At 34.0% G+C, this 12,623-nt stretch overlaps 2 protein-coding genes across 2 annotated transcripts; both read right to left on the bottom strand.

The window, feature by feature from the left end:
* Window positions 1-1,914: 1,914 nt before the first annotated feature.
* On the bottom strand, window positions 1,915-2,760 carry LOC131598151 (uncharacterized). Its single transcript, XM_058870781.1, has 3 exons — window positions 2,610-2,760; window positions 2,488-2,517; window positions 1,915-2,393 (listed from the first exon to the last, which is right to left on the bottom strand). The coding sequence occupies exons 1-3, from the start codon at window positions 2,656-2,658 to the stop codon at window positions 1,915-1,917; spliced, it is 558 nt and encodes a 185-aa protein (XP_058726764.1). The 5' UTR covers window positions 2,659-2,760.
* Window positions 2,761-4,955: 2,195 nt separating this feature from the next.
* LOC131595633 (serine carboxypeptidase-like) lies at window positions 4,956-11,445 on the bottom strand. The gene is made up of 9 exons (XM_058868036.1): window positions 10,512-11,445; window positions 10,254-10,422; window positions 9,179-9,298; window positions 7,979-8,122; window positions 7,724-7,877; window positions 6,866-6,954; window positions 6,051-6,309; window positions 5,800-5,933; window positions 4,956-5,307 (listed from the first exon to the last, which is right to left on the bottom strand). Exons 1-9 carry the CDS (start codon window positions 10,817-10,819, stop codon window positions 5,179-5,181), a joined length of 1,506 nt encoding a protein of 501 aa, XP_058724019.1. The 5' UTR covers window positions 10,820-11,445; the 3' UTR covers window positions 4,956-5,178.
* Between the last annotated feature and the right edge of the window lie 1,178 nt (window positions 11,446-12,623).

Below are 12,623 nucleotides of genomic sequence, written 5' to 3'. Positions count from 1 at the left end.
ACAGTAGGAGGAAACCCGAGGAAAGCTAGCTTTTGGAAGCCATTGGTGGTGAAAATGAAGTCCAAACTGTCTCCGTGGATTGGCAGACTTTTGTCCATTGGAGGTAGAGTTGCACTAATCAATTCTGTACTGATGAATTTACCTGTGTATCTCCTCTCTTTCTTTAAGATGCCAAAAAAGGTGAAGAAAGTTTTAATAAAGCTTCAAAGAAACTTCTTATGGCATAACGCGGAGGAAAGAAAAGGCGTGGTTTGGACTAGTTGGAAAACAATTTGCTTGAAGAAAGAGGATGGTGGGCTGGGAATCAAAGAATTAGAGTTGTTCAATAAATCTCTTCTCACTAAATGGTTGTGGCGGTTCCTGAAAGATGAAGAAGCGATATGGAAGGGAATTTTGGAGGAAAGGTATGGCCTACTTCATGAACGAATTTTATTCAAAAGAAAAGTGGGGAATAAGTCACACAAATCCATTTGGTGGAGAGACCTAATGAAGTTGGCTGATAGTGACGCAGAGGCAGGATTCTTAAGGTGCATAGCTAGCAAATTGGGGGATGGGAGGAGGATTCCATTCTGGTCAGTGAAGTGGATTGGTCAGGAACCTTTGTGCTGTACATTTCCACTATTGTATCAAGCTGCACCCGAAGTTATGAAGAGTTGCAGTGTCAGCAATATAGGTCGGTGGGAGGATAATGTTTGGAAGTGGGGTTTGACTGAAAACATACCGGTACACGATCCGTTGGTAGGTGAGGAGTTGGAGGAATTATGTAGGATCCTGGAGGATGTGGTACCTACGTATGCCGAAATGGATAAGATCGTGTGGATTGGAGGAGAAATGAATGGATTCACTGTGAGGGAGTATTATAAGAAGCTTCTTTTGGAGGGTAGGGTGGAGGGGTGGCAGCCAGCGGCAAGAGATGCGATTAAGGCGTTATGGAAAGGGTGGATGCCTTCCAAAGTCAAAATCTTTGGTTGGAGATTGTTGATGGATAGATTGGCAACGAGGGAGCAACTCATGAAAAGAAACATCATTACAAACTCGATCGACCTGAGCTTATGTGTGTTTGGCTGTGATTCTGCTGAAAATTCTGTCCATCTGTTCCTGAATTGTGTTTTCCTAGCAGGGGTATGGAAGAAGATCATGGAATGGTTAGGGATAGATGCACCATTAAGGACAGATTGCTGTGATCATTTCTTGCAGGTCTTGAATACATTAAGGAACCATTGTTCACCAAGGAGAGCTGCGGGAATATGGATGGCAACTTGTTGGTGCATATGGAAACAACGAAACGACATTATATTTAACAATGCTGTAGGTGATATAGACGAAATCGTTCATAATGTGAAAATGTTCACTTGGTGGTGGTTAGCATTAGGTTCAAAACAGAGAGTGCTTTGTAATTTCTATGAGTGGTTCCACAATCCTTTAGCTTGTGTTTAAGTTTATGTAAGGTTGGGTGGTTGTGGAGCTAGCTGCTAAATATGTACTGGTTTTGAGTACTTTCTGTACTCAACTTTTATAAATATATCTCATTGTTTATCAAAAAAAAAAATTCATTAATGCAACTTTTAAGTCATTCATGCTTTTATTGATATAATTAACTATCAATAACTTATTTAAACTATTTAAATAGTTTATTTTCCACCCATTATGCCACATTATAGTCTCTTTAATAGTGAAAAAAATTAAGAAAAATTCTATCATCAAATAGAATCCTCTTAAATACTCTTATGTGGACTGATGTTCTTTAACATAATGAAAAAAAAACAATGGAAGAATTTCACTTTTTCTTTAACTATAATAGTTTCTTTTGTTACTTTAAAAGAGTACTGTTAATAGAAAATCGAATATTAAAAAATAAAAAGAATAAATGAATGAATAAATATGTAAATAAATAAATAGTGTAAGAGAAAAAGACTAACCATATCTTTCTGTCTGAATGGCAACATGAAAAATGCTAGTATCATTGTTATCGATAGCAATATTGAGATCAAGACAATAAAACTGTTGAAGATAAAGAAACACTGACATTTGACGGGCATTAACAGCCCAAAAAAGTGGTGTTTCCCCGTCAAAATTTTTCTCTTGAATCAAATATTTCCTTTTACCTTCTTTTCCAATTATAAGTTTACACACATCTAGGAATCCTGCATATGCTGCAACATGAAGAGGAGTAGCGCCTATTTCATTCCTTATTTTCAAACTACTTTCATCACCAACCTTTTCTATTGCTTCTACAAGTCTTTTCACTATTTCTTTGCGTCCAATGCTTACTGCCACGTGTAATGCTGTTCCTCTTCCCTTGATACCTATCCTGTGACAATTACTATCTTCATCGTATTTTTTAATTACTTCATTCCAATCGTCTCCCAATACTAGGTCCCAGAACTCCTTAGCTACATATTTTCATATTGCAACATGTGTTAATTAATAACAAAATGTGGAGAAGCTATATTGAGTGCTAATATATAAGGAAAACTTTAGACTTACGTTGGTCCTCTTCCATTTCTTGCTCCGGAACTACATATATTCATTTTGCAACATGTGTTAATTAAAAACAAAATATGGAGAATCTATTGAGTGTTAATATATATGGAAAAGTTTGGACTTACGTTTGTCAGCATCCATTGCTATTTGAAAAATTTCAATAACTACATACATTCATTTTGCAACTTGGGTTAATTAATAACAAATTGTAGAGAATGTATTGAGTGTTAATATATAAGGAAACTTTAGACATACCCTCATGATTTGGAGAATCTATTTCCATTCCTCAAGATTGAAATGCAGAATGAAAGTAGGTAGTGTTGCTGCAAGGTGTACTATAAGCAGATAGTAGGAAATTGTCTTATATAAGAAAAGAAATGAATGTGATACTTAGGAAAAACATTGAGCATACTCTCTTCCAAACACGAGTGTCACTTACTAATATATTTATTCCTTTCTTTAACTTTGCAGCTTTTCAAGTGTGTAAGAAACATATCATATGATGACAAAAGCAAAGTGCAATATGTTTGTTGCTGAGTGAAACTCTCTTTTATATTCTAACACAGAGAAAAGCAAATTGCAACATGGAATCGTTTGACATGCACGTCGATAATTTTAATTAAATACATCTTACCATCGTTAACAACGCTAAGTGATAAGAAAATTATTAACTACAAACCTGATACTTCCACTCCTAACCTATTAAAAATTAAATTCCATACTTTCAATCAACTTTTCATTAAATATATAATATTATTACATTCTAATTTCTAATTAAATAACAACTGTGTGTTCAACTTTGATTTTCATTTTTCAGGTTAACTAGGAACAAATTTGTCCGTTCGCAGAACCTTGATACGGGACGCGCATTTGTTTCAGATATATATTTTTAATAGAAAAATATCTAGTTATCCGTAAAAAAATAATAATTGAATGTATAGTTAATAAAAAAATATTTTGATCAGTAACTTCATGTCCCGTTAATAATCAATATTTTGATTAATAATTTCATGTTTTGATAATAATTTCATGTTCCCGTGTACAAAGTTTGATCAATAACTTTATGTCCCCGTGTGCCTTAAAAAATATTTTGATCAGTTACTTGTCCTGTTAATAATCAATATTATTTTCTTTTCAAAATCTAAAATTGTAAAAAATATTAATTAAACATGATCTGTTATAAAATTATTTACTTAAATGGGAATGTTGGCTAAGTTTATTCTGTCATAAAAATTATTGGCCTTAAAATCACTTAATACCAAACTCATTAAATGACTATTATGATAGTGAATGATAAAAAATTTAAAAACAATCTTGCTTTCAAACGCAGGCCTTCCATCTTCATTCTTTTCCAAGATCCATCATTCAAAGAAAACTCAGATTTCTTCTTTACCCTCATCCATCATTCACACAAAAGTTTATTCATTCAACCTCAAAAGTTAAGGTCTATCCAGAAGTTATCTAACAAATGATTAGCACAGAATTCCATCTTCATTCTTTTCCAAGATCCATCATTCAAAGAAAACTCAGATTTCTTCTTTACCCTCATCCATCATTCACACAAAAGTTTATTCATTCAACCTCAAAAGTTAAGGTCTATCCAGAAGTTATCTAACAAATGATTAGCACAGAATTCCATCTTCATTCTTTTCCAAGATCCATCATTCAAAGAAAACTCAGATTTCTTCTTTACCCTCATCCATCATTCACACAAAAGTTTATTCATTCAACCTCAAAAGTTAAGGTCTATCCAGAAGTTATCTAACAAATGATTAGCACAGAATGAAGTTGATCAGACGATACCAGAATATGTTTCAAAGACAAATTTGTTAAAAGTCCCACATCAGACAATATATAGTCTGAACATGTGCTTATAAGTGGGGGCAATCCTCACCCTACTAGCCGGTTTTATAGGGATGGGTTAGACTCAACCATATTTCTTAACACCCTGCATGAATACTGCTCCAACTTTTGGATTTATTTTAATATGGATTTAGTTTTTCAGGTTTCCGAAGGTTCTGTTTACTGTGATATATTTATAATATGCATTTATCTTAGCTAGCTAATAAGAAGAACAGGAAGATGAGAGACATATTATAAAGTGAGTGCTTTTGATGAAAAAATAAAATAAAACACTAAGAAATAATGAAAATAACTTTTGATATTTTCATTAATTTTGGAAAGCTAAGAAAATACTCACTTCAATAGTCCCTTTTCTCCATGTTAACAAATAAAACTAATGAAAATTTTAGAACATAAAAATAAACTATTTTCACAAAACAAAATAGTATTCAGGAAAAAGATTAGTCGACTACCTGTCTTGATTCAACGCAATAACCTTGTGAATGGATCTCATTTATCCCATGCTTCAAGGTAAGAATAACATGAGAAAGGAGAAAAAAGAAATCTAATTGCACAAAAATATGATTTTATAGAAAGAGATTAATGGAGATTTAAAAATGATCACAAAATGTTGAATTCTACTTTATTACCGTAATTTAAAAGTAATTACAAAATGTCGAATTCTCATTAGAAATCAGTATAAAAATAGTTTACGTGTATCAGTTTTCTCGTGTAGAAAACCAAAATAAACATCTAAAGTAACGAATAACAGTGTACACACTTCCACTCCAATTCCATTTCATTTTTGTTTCCTTTTGCTAGATTAAAGACGCAACAAAGCAACAAAAGGGCTCACATGTCAGCAACCAAATTTTCCTCACCAGCTATGGATTCAGCTAGGGTTCCCCGAGTCCACTGCTTAAGCATCTCTAATGCAGCCTTGGGCTGGTCCATTGGAACCATGTGACCCGCATCATGGACCTGTTTTTGTTACACATAGAAGTCTTAACTGAATAGAACATTTTCCAGTGACCATGAGCAAAGCAAGAAAGGATTTGGTAGATATAAGAAAAGCCAGGTTTGTATTTGATTATGGAAATAAAATAAGCAATCTATCTCTGTACAATATAAACATACAGTAGTGTGAGTCACCCTTAATTTTAACATTCTGTCCAAGTCTTTAACAGAAAAAGCACTTATAATCCTTTCTTCTGTTATAACCATTAATGATTTTGAAACAATGTTGAAATTGGGGTAAATTTAATCAGCACTGCTGAATGTCTTGTTACCAGTGCTGATTAAAAGTTAGTAGCATTTTGCAGATAGAGCTATGTTGAAGGAGGCAATCTATAGTTAACCCTGTTTTCATGTAAAGTGTGACTTACTCAATATAGTATTGGTAGTTTTCTGTTTCTCTACATAAACATGTGTCTAAATGTGTATGTGTGCAGGAAGAGAGAGCGTGATGGATACCTTAAGGAAACTCAGAGGACCATAGCTCTTCAATAATCCCGCTTGTGAACCATTAACAACAAAAGGAACATCAGGCGAGGCTACAAATTCTTTCTGACCAGACCATTTCATGGCATGAACCCATCTTGAATTACCTACTCATTGAAATCATACCACCGGGAAAAGGTGCATCACTTCATTATTCAAAAGATTATAATATGAAATATTAAACTTCTTAACAAATCTTATATATGTATAGTGTAAATACTTACCAAGCCAGTTGCATATCAAATCATATTCCCCAGCATAAATAAGTAAATTGATTCCATCCTCAAGAAGGAGAGGTATTCCAACTTCCAGATTCCTCATCCAGTCCACCAACATAGCCATATAAACTTTAGTGCTACAAGAAACAAAACGAATTTTGCCAACCCCTAGTGAATCCCGAACCGATTTTTGGTTCAGGAACTTCTCCATGTTTGAAAAATCATAGCAGAGGCTCCCCTCACACTTCTTTCTGATATCATAGTACTGCAAAAAAAGTATATAAACTGGTAAAACTTACAAAAAAAAAACACCAATATATTGCTCCGATATTACAATTTCCATAAATATCAAGATATGGGTTTTTCGAACCTAATGACACAGCAGTATTAAAGGCATTCTTAACATTTGTGATGAAACCTCTTACTTAAAAACTACTGTGATCTAACGCAAGTGGTAGGGTCTGCAATGTGTGTGAATGTTGTAGACTCCAGAGTACCGAGTTCAATTCCTTCTAATTTAAAAAACTCCTAATTAAAATATCCTATACTGAGAAAGAGTTAAAGAATGTGGTAGAAAACAGACTCCGGGTTTGAAAAATGATCAATTGTCAACATGTGTACTTAGCCTTGGGAGTGCATATCAATTAAATTGTTCATATTTTTGATAAAGTGGTACCTTACTCCTTTTCCAAAAAAAATGATTGAACTGTATGTCTTTAATTAAGGCTCATTCTCAATAAGCTTTCATGTAAGCCCCATGTCACCAAAAAAGTACTAATGAGATGTCAACTACACAGAAGAGGAAGAAATTGTGTACCCACATTTACATCTCCGGCGTGCAACAGGATGTCGTTGAATATGAGATTACATGCTACTTGTGCAGTCAGACAGGAAATCTTACCATCGGTGCCTGAAAGGATTTAAACAAATATTAAAGAGAAATATAGTAGAAGCCTACCAGCAGAAATTCCAAATAAGGGACGAAGCATTATATAAAATTCTAAAATTCATTACTCAATAAAATAAGGGAAGACTTCTTGTTCCAGCAATAACAACATCTTAAAAACAAAGAGAACCTAATTTATTTTCTCCTCAAGAGTGGTACTCTCTACACACACATAGCATAAATTATATATAACAGTATCTTTATTGTCCTACGTCTTTTCTCAGGGAAAAATAAACATCATACGGTATGAAAAAAAATTGCTCTACATATAACATTATTTTGTTCAATATGTAAGCATATTTAAGATGCAACAAAAAATTGATTGTGTTGTGCACTAATTAGTAAAAACAAGAAAAGAAACTAATAGGAGTTTTATGATTCAATTATTTTTCCCATACTATTCTGTTTGTAAAATCCCTCGGGATGCATCAAAAGCTGCCTTAAAGTTTACACAATCATTAGAAACCAAAAAACTGGTTCTCTAACTATAAACTGTCATAACTGAAATCACAAAAGAATTTCATAAACTTTCAAATGATTTAGAATCAGATTTAGCAATCCACATTTAATGCCAATCATATACTGGTACATTATATGCAAGAAATATGTGTAGTTTAAATACATAATGTAGGAGTGTTATAGGACTTAGTCAGAAACAGAGAGTGGTGGGTGTATTTCAAATGAAAAAAAATACAATATTCTTGGGAAAAAACTTATGCCAAATGTAAATTACCGCATAGCTTTATTGCCAATTCACAGGCTGGAACCAATACTTTGCCAAGGAGGTCATGTGTAGCCTGTGTAATTAGGCCCATGTCCAGTGCATAATCTGGGTAAGCTTTATACTGAATTGCAGGATTAGTGAGTCCATTACCAATGGCCAATCCCTGTTCAACCCATTAAAACAAGATACGCTAATAGTTTTCCCTTCAATTCTTTCACCTAATAAAAGTCAGAACATTTCACTATATAATGTAACATGACAAACCTTCAAATTTATATGAATTCCTTCATTAGCTTGGTTTCCCTGACGGATACGAGAGCCTAAAGCAGGAATATAGTGCCCAGCGTACGATTCACCTGTAATAAAAAAGTCATTCTTTGCATATTGGGGATGCTCTACAAAGAAGGCCTGGGGAAATAGAAACAAAAACACTGTTAAGATGCTATTGTAGTCTTTTATATTATTTTTGCTAAGTATTATGAATTGACATGTTTATTACCCTTCCTACGCTGTACTGAGATATAAATAAAAAACCTGAACCCAAATTTGGGTATGAAGTCCATCATTTTTTACTTTAAATTGGTAACAAGGTTACTTTCCTAATTTTTGTTTTTATGTCAGTCATGAAGACCAAATTCCATCTTTCTGCATATTTGAACATCCCTCATCTGGATTACAGTTGTCAATTTCTTCGGGAGACCTGAGGTTTGTGGATCTATGACAGAGAGTAGGGATAGGCTTCTAAGTTAATTAAACAATTTTGAAAACCGGACAGGAAGTGGATCCTGAGATAGCCTATCATTGCTGGTGTCTCAATGGATGCAAGATCAAAATGGTCACTATTGATAACAATAGGCGAGACAGATACGATGGTGCTTAGTTATTTGCTGAGGAATTTTTATCTTTATCTATTATACAAGCTTGCTGCTAGTGCTAACCTTCTGTTAACCTTTCCCTATGCATTGGCTTGGCCATTTTGCTTCACATGACTATTATATGGTTACTTGTACTTTTTTAAGGCATCCATCCTTATTTTAAACACGTGAATGACATAATACATCACAGGATGTGGATCCTGAGATAGCCTATCATTGCTGGTGTCTCAATGGATTCAAAGATCAAAATGGTCACTATTGATAACAATAGGCGAGACAGATGGATGGTGCTTAGTTATTTGCTGAGGAATTTTTATCTTTATCTATTATATAAGCTTGCAGCTAGTGCTAACCTTCTGTTAACCTTTCCCTATGCGTTGGCTTGGCCATTTTGCTTCACATGAATATTATATGGTGACTTGTAATTTTTTAAGGCATCCATCCTTATTTTAAAGTTTAAACACGTGAATGACATAATACATCACAGTACACAGATATCCACCACGAACATAATAAATGTTAGGTAATAAATGAATAATGCACTTAAATTTCTAGAATTTATATTCAGATTCTAAGTAACCATAGGTACCTGTAAAAAGTCATACAGGTCATTGCTAACACCCTTTTCATCATGACGAATGTCACGCAAATCAGTACTGTAGCTAAAGCCAGTTCCAGTTGGTTGATCAACATACAAAAGGTTTGAAACCTACAAGATTGGATTTGGAAACAAAATTTAATGTTCATAAATAATTTTCAGAGAAAAAGTACAATACAGAAAGCAATTATCAAGGCAAAAAATAGCATACAACAAGAAGATCAACCAAGCATTATTCCACCAAGTGAGACCGGCTACATGAATCAAAAGATGCCATAATGTTCTATCAAATAGCATACTTTTGTCTAGCTCCTTAATTTCAAGATCTTTCTTAACCGTTAACTCTTATAGTTTTTCTAAATCTTCATCTACCTCTAACGGTTTGACTACCCTCCATCTAATTTACTCTCCTTACTACATAATTCACATGTCTTCTCTTTACATGTCCAAACCTCCTAAGTCTAATTTCCACCATTTTTTCTACTAAAGGTTCTACCCCAACTCTCTCCAATTTTGTCACTTTTAATCTTATCCTCTCTAGTCTTACCAAACATCCAACGCAACATCGTCATCTCTATTACACTTAAATTATTTTCGTGTTGGTTCTTTACAGTTCAACATTCTGCTCAGTATAACATCGGCGGTCTTACAGTTTTCTAATAAAATTTTCCCTTCAATTTGAGCGGTACTTTCGTATTGCATGAAACATCTGAAGCTCTCTTCCATTCAACCACTCAGGTTGAATTTGATGGTTTGCATCTTCTATTTCACTCTTTTTTTAAATGGACACAAGACATTTAAGCCACATAATTTAAGGTATGGCATGATCTCCAACTTTCACCTCGAAGCTATACATGTTACGCCTTTTGCTAAAATTACATTCCATATACCTTATCTTGTTGTGGAAGGGTGTATTGGTATAAAAATCCTTAGTTAGAAGGTGTTTCCATTTCTAATGTGCAAAGATCATACAGTCATGCCATTTATGTAGTACTTTCTTCTTTATTCAACCATTATAATTTGTAGTAGATGAAAATAAAAATAGAAAAAAGTGAAATTAGGTTACCTTGTCCCAACCATACTGATTCCACACAAGAGACAAATTGTCATTAATCTTGAAAGGACCATTTTCATAAAACAAAGCCAATTCACTGCTACAGCCAGGACCTCCAGTCAACCAAATCACAACAGGATCTTCCTTGCGGTTGCGTGATTCAAAGAAAAAGTAGAACATCCTGCCACACTAACCAAACGTAAGGAATAAAGAGAAAATCAGAAATTAGATAGGTGAATGAAGAAGTTAATTTCAAAATGAGAAAGGAACCTTGCAGCATGGGAATTTTGAATGGGATAATAGCCAGCATAATGACCAAAATCCTCAACGGAAACACCATCATCATCATCGGCAACAAGATTAGGAAACCTGAGGCGCTTTTCAACGATTTTGCCACTGAGATCTAACGAAGATGAATTTGCAGCAGCGGCGATGTTGAGGTTGACTTCCGGGAACAAATTAAGGTCTCTCACTAGCTTCTTAGCTTCTAGCGTGAGGCGGAGATCGCCGGCGGCGGCGGAACAAATTGATGAGGAGAAGTAAAGGAAGAGGAAGATTGAGGTGGAAGAAAGCCACATTTTCTAATGTAGTGGTAGATAGATACTGCACGTACTACTAACTTGTGATTTAAGTCAAAAGTTTGAGCTCAAATTTTCAGTTATCTCATTTTCAATTCAATATAATTGATATAAACAATTATGTAAATTTACAAAATAAATAATCATTTTCCATCGTGTTGTTTAGGGATATGGATTGTCTAACGTTCTGGCGCGAACGTCACTCTACCTTTAAGTAATTGTAGGCGGTTGGATGAATCTGATGTCTGAAACAATGCCACGTGTGTGTTCTTTGAAATGAAAAAAATCACATACAAACCATGGTTGTGTCGCTTCTTTTCTCCCTGCCAATGTCGGTCATCGTCAACCATGCCTACACTATTCTACCATTGCTTACTAAGACCACCATCGTTGTGCCTTTGTGAATCTCCTTCAACTTGCATGTGTTCTTATCTTCTCCAAGTTAACTTTCATGTGTGCTTTATGAAAATCATGCTTTTGTGATCATCAAATCTGTAGCAGTAATCGCGACAACGGAAAAGTTTCGGTGACAAGGCGGCATCGAAAGTGTGGCGGTGGAGTCTGCAACATCTTGTCGGCAGCGGAAGTTTCAGTGACACGGAAGCATCGGAAGCGAGGCGGTGGAATTTGCAGCAGCTTGTCGGCAGCGGAGAGGTGACCAACCCACTTCTCTGTGCATTTCTCATGATATTTTGGAAGAAAAAAAAGTGAAAGAGAAGAACACGTGGCAAGCTAAACATCTTTGGATAAATCTAATGGATGAAAAATTGTGAAAGTCAGTCTAACTTTCCCGCTTCAAAGTTAGACAATCTGTTTCCGTTGTTTAGGTCTGTTTTTATAATTTTCATGATTCAAAATACATGTTTTATACTTTAAGTTGTTGATTTTGGTAGAGTCAACGTCAATCAATAAATTGATTCATCTCTCTCAACTATTTTTTTTAAGGGTAATAATAACTTGTGCTGTTCAGGCACATATTTAAAAAAAATCTATAAATAAAAATTTTAAATTAAAAAAAATAATAAAGTCATTAATTATAAATTTAGCATAATCTTATAATCTTTTTATTATATTTATCCGTTATCTTGTGTTTCAAGAGCACAAGTTAGTATTATTATTTTTATATAATTTATCAATAATAAATATTATTTAAAATATATTAAATATATATTGTATCCCATATTTAATTGAAGTTTATTTAATAAAGAAAATTTTCTTAATAATATTACAAAATGTGCATTTATTAAATGAGTCGAATGATCATCTATAATATAAGAAAGTTAACTGATTTAGAAAAACCAAAAATGTCCTTGCTCAATATTAGGCCACGTCTATAGCTTAAGCATTCAACACTCTTTTTACAACAACTCCTTCTACGAAAGTTTCATAAACTATTTCTCTTCCAAATTCAAAAACAGTTTCTCACTCATTAATCTGTGTACCTTCTCTTTCTCGACCTCGTCCTTTTTCTCTCTATCTCTCTTGCTTACGGCTTTACCTTCTTCTTCTTCCTTACCCCTCTTCTTCTTCCTCTTCATCACATTAAATCTAATTAAACCTAACTTTTTGAGAGATCAAACCCCCTACGATAGCCGGAGATATTGTAAGTTTCTTTAATTGTTTTTTGTGTGAGTGTTCATATTTTTAGGGTCATGTTTGATTTTGGAGATTTGAATGTATGTTGTAGGTTATTAAGATTCATCCAGAGCTTATTGACTAGAAGATTGTCTTTATATAAGGTGTCAAAGGAGAAAATCCTTTTGATTGTATTGTGAGATAAGCGAAGATTGCCCTAATTACTCCT

Source organism: Vicia villosa, linkage group LG4, assembly GCF_029867415.1.
Source record: "Vicia villosa cultivar HV-30 ecotype Madison, WI linkage group LG4, Vvil1.0, whole genome shotgun sequence".
Taxonomy (NCBI): Eukaryota; Viridiplantae; Streptophyta; class Magnoliopsida; order Fabales; family Fabaceae; genus Vicia; species Vicia villosa.
Note: the sequence above shows the minus strand (reverse complement) of the source record. Positions and strands in the feature narration are given on the sequence as shown.

Bases quoted from the DNA above. Each gene is read 5' to 3' on its own strand.
- LOC131595633 (XM_058868036.1), bottom strand. From the start codon at position 10,819: ATGTGGCTTTCTTCCACCTCAATCTTCCTCTTCCTTTACTTCTCCTCA. The intron at 6,955-7,723 runs GTAATTTACATT...AAATCCTTTCAG, and splicing joins ATTGGCAATAAAGCTATGCG to GCACCGATGGTAAGATTTCC. The intron at 5,934-6,050 runs GTAAGTATTTAC...TTCAATGAGTAG, and splicing joins TTTGATATGCAACTGGCTTG to GTAATTCAAGATGGGTTCAT.
- LOC131598151 (XM_058870781.1), bottom strand. From the start codon at position 2,658: ATGTATGTAGTTATTGAAATTTTTCAAATAGCAATGGATGCTGACAAA. The intron at 2,518-2,609 runs GTAAGTCCAAAC...GAATATATGTAG, and splicing joins AGCAATGGATGCTGACAAAC to TTCCGGAGCAAGAAATGGAA. The intron at 2,394-2,487 runs GTAAGTCTAAAG...GAAAATATGTAG, and splicing joins AGAAATGGAAGAGGACCAAC to CTAAGGAGTTCTGGGACCTA.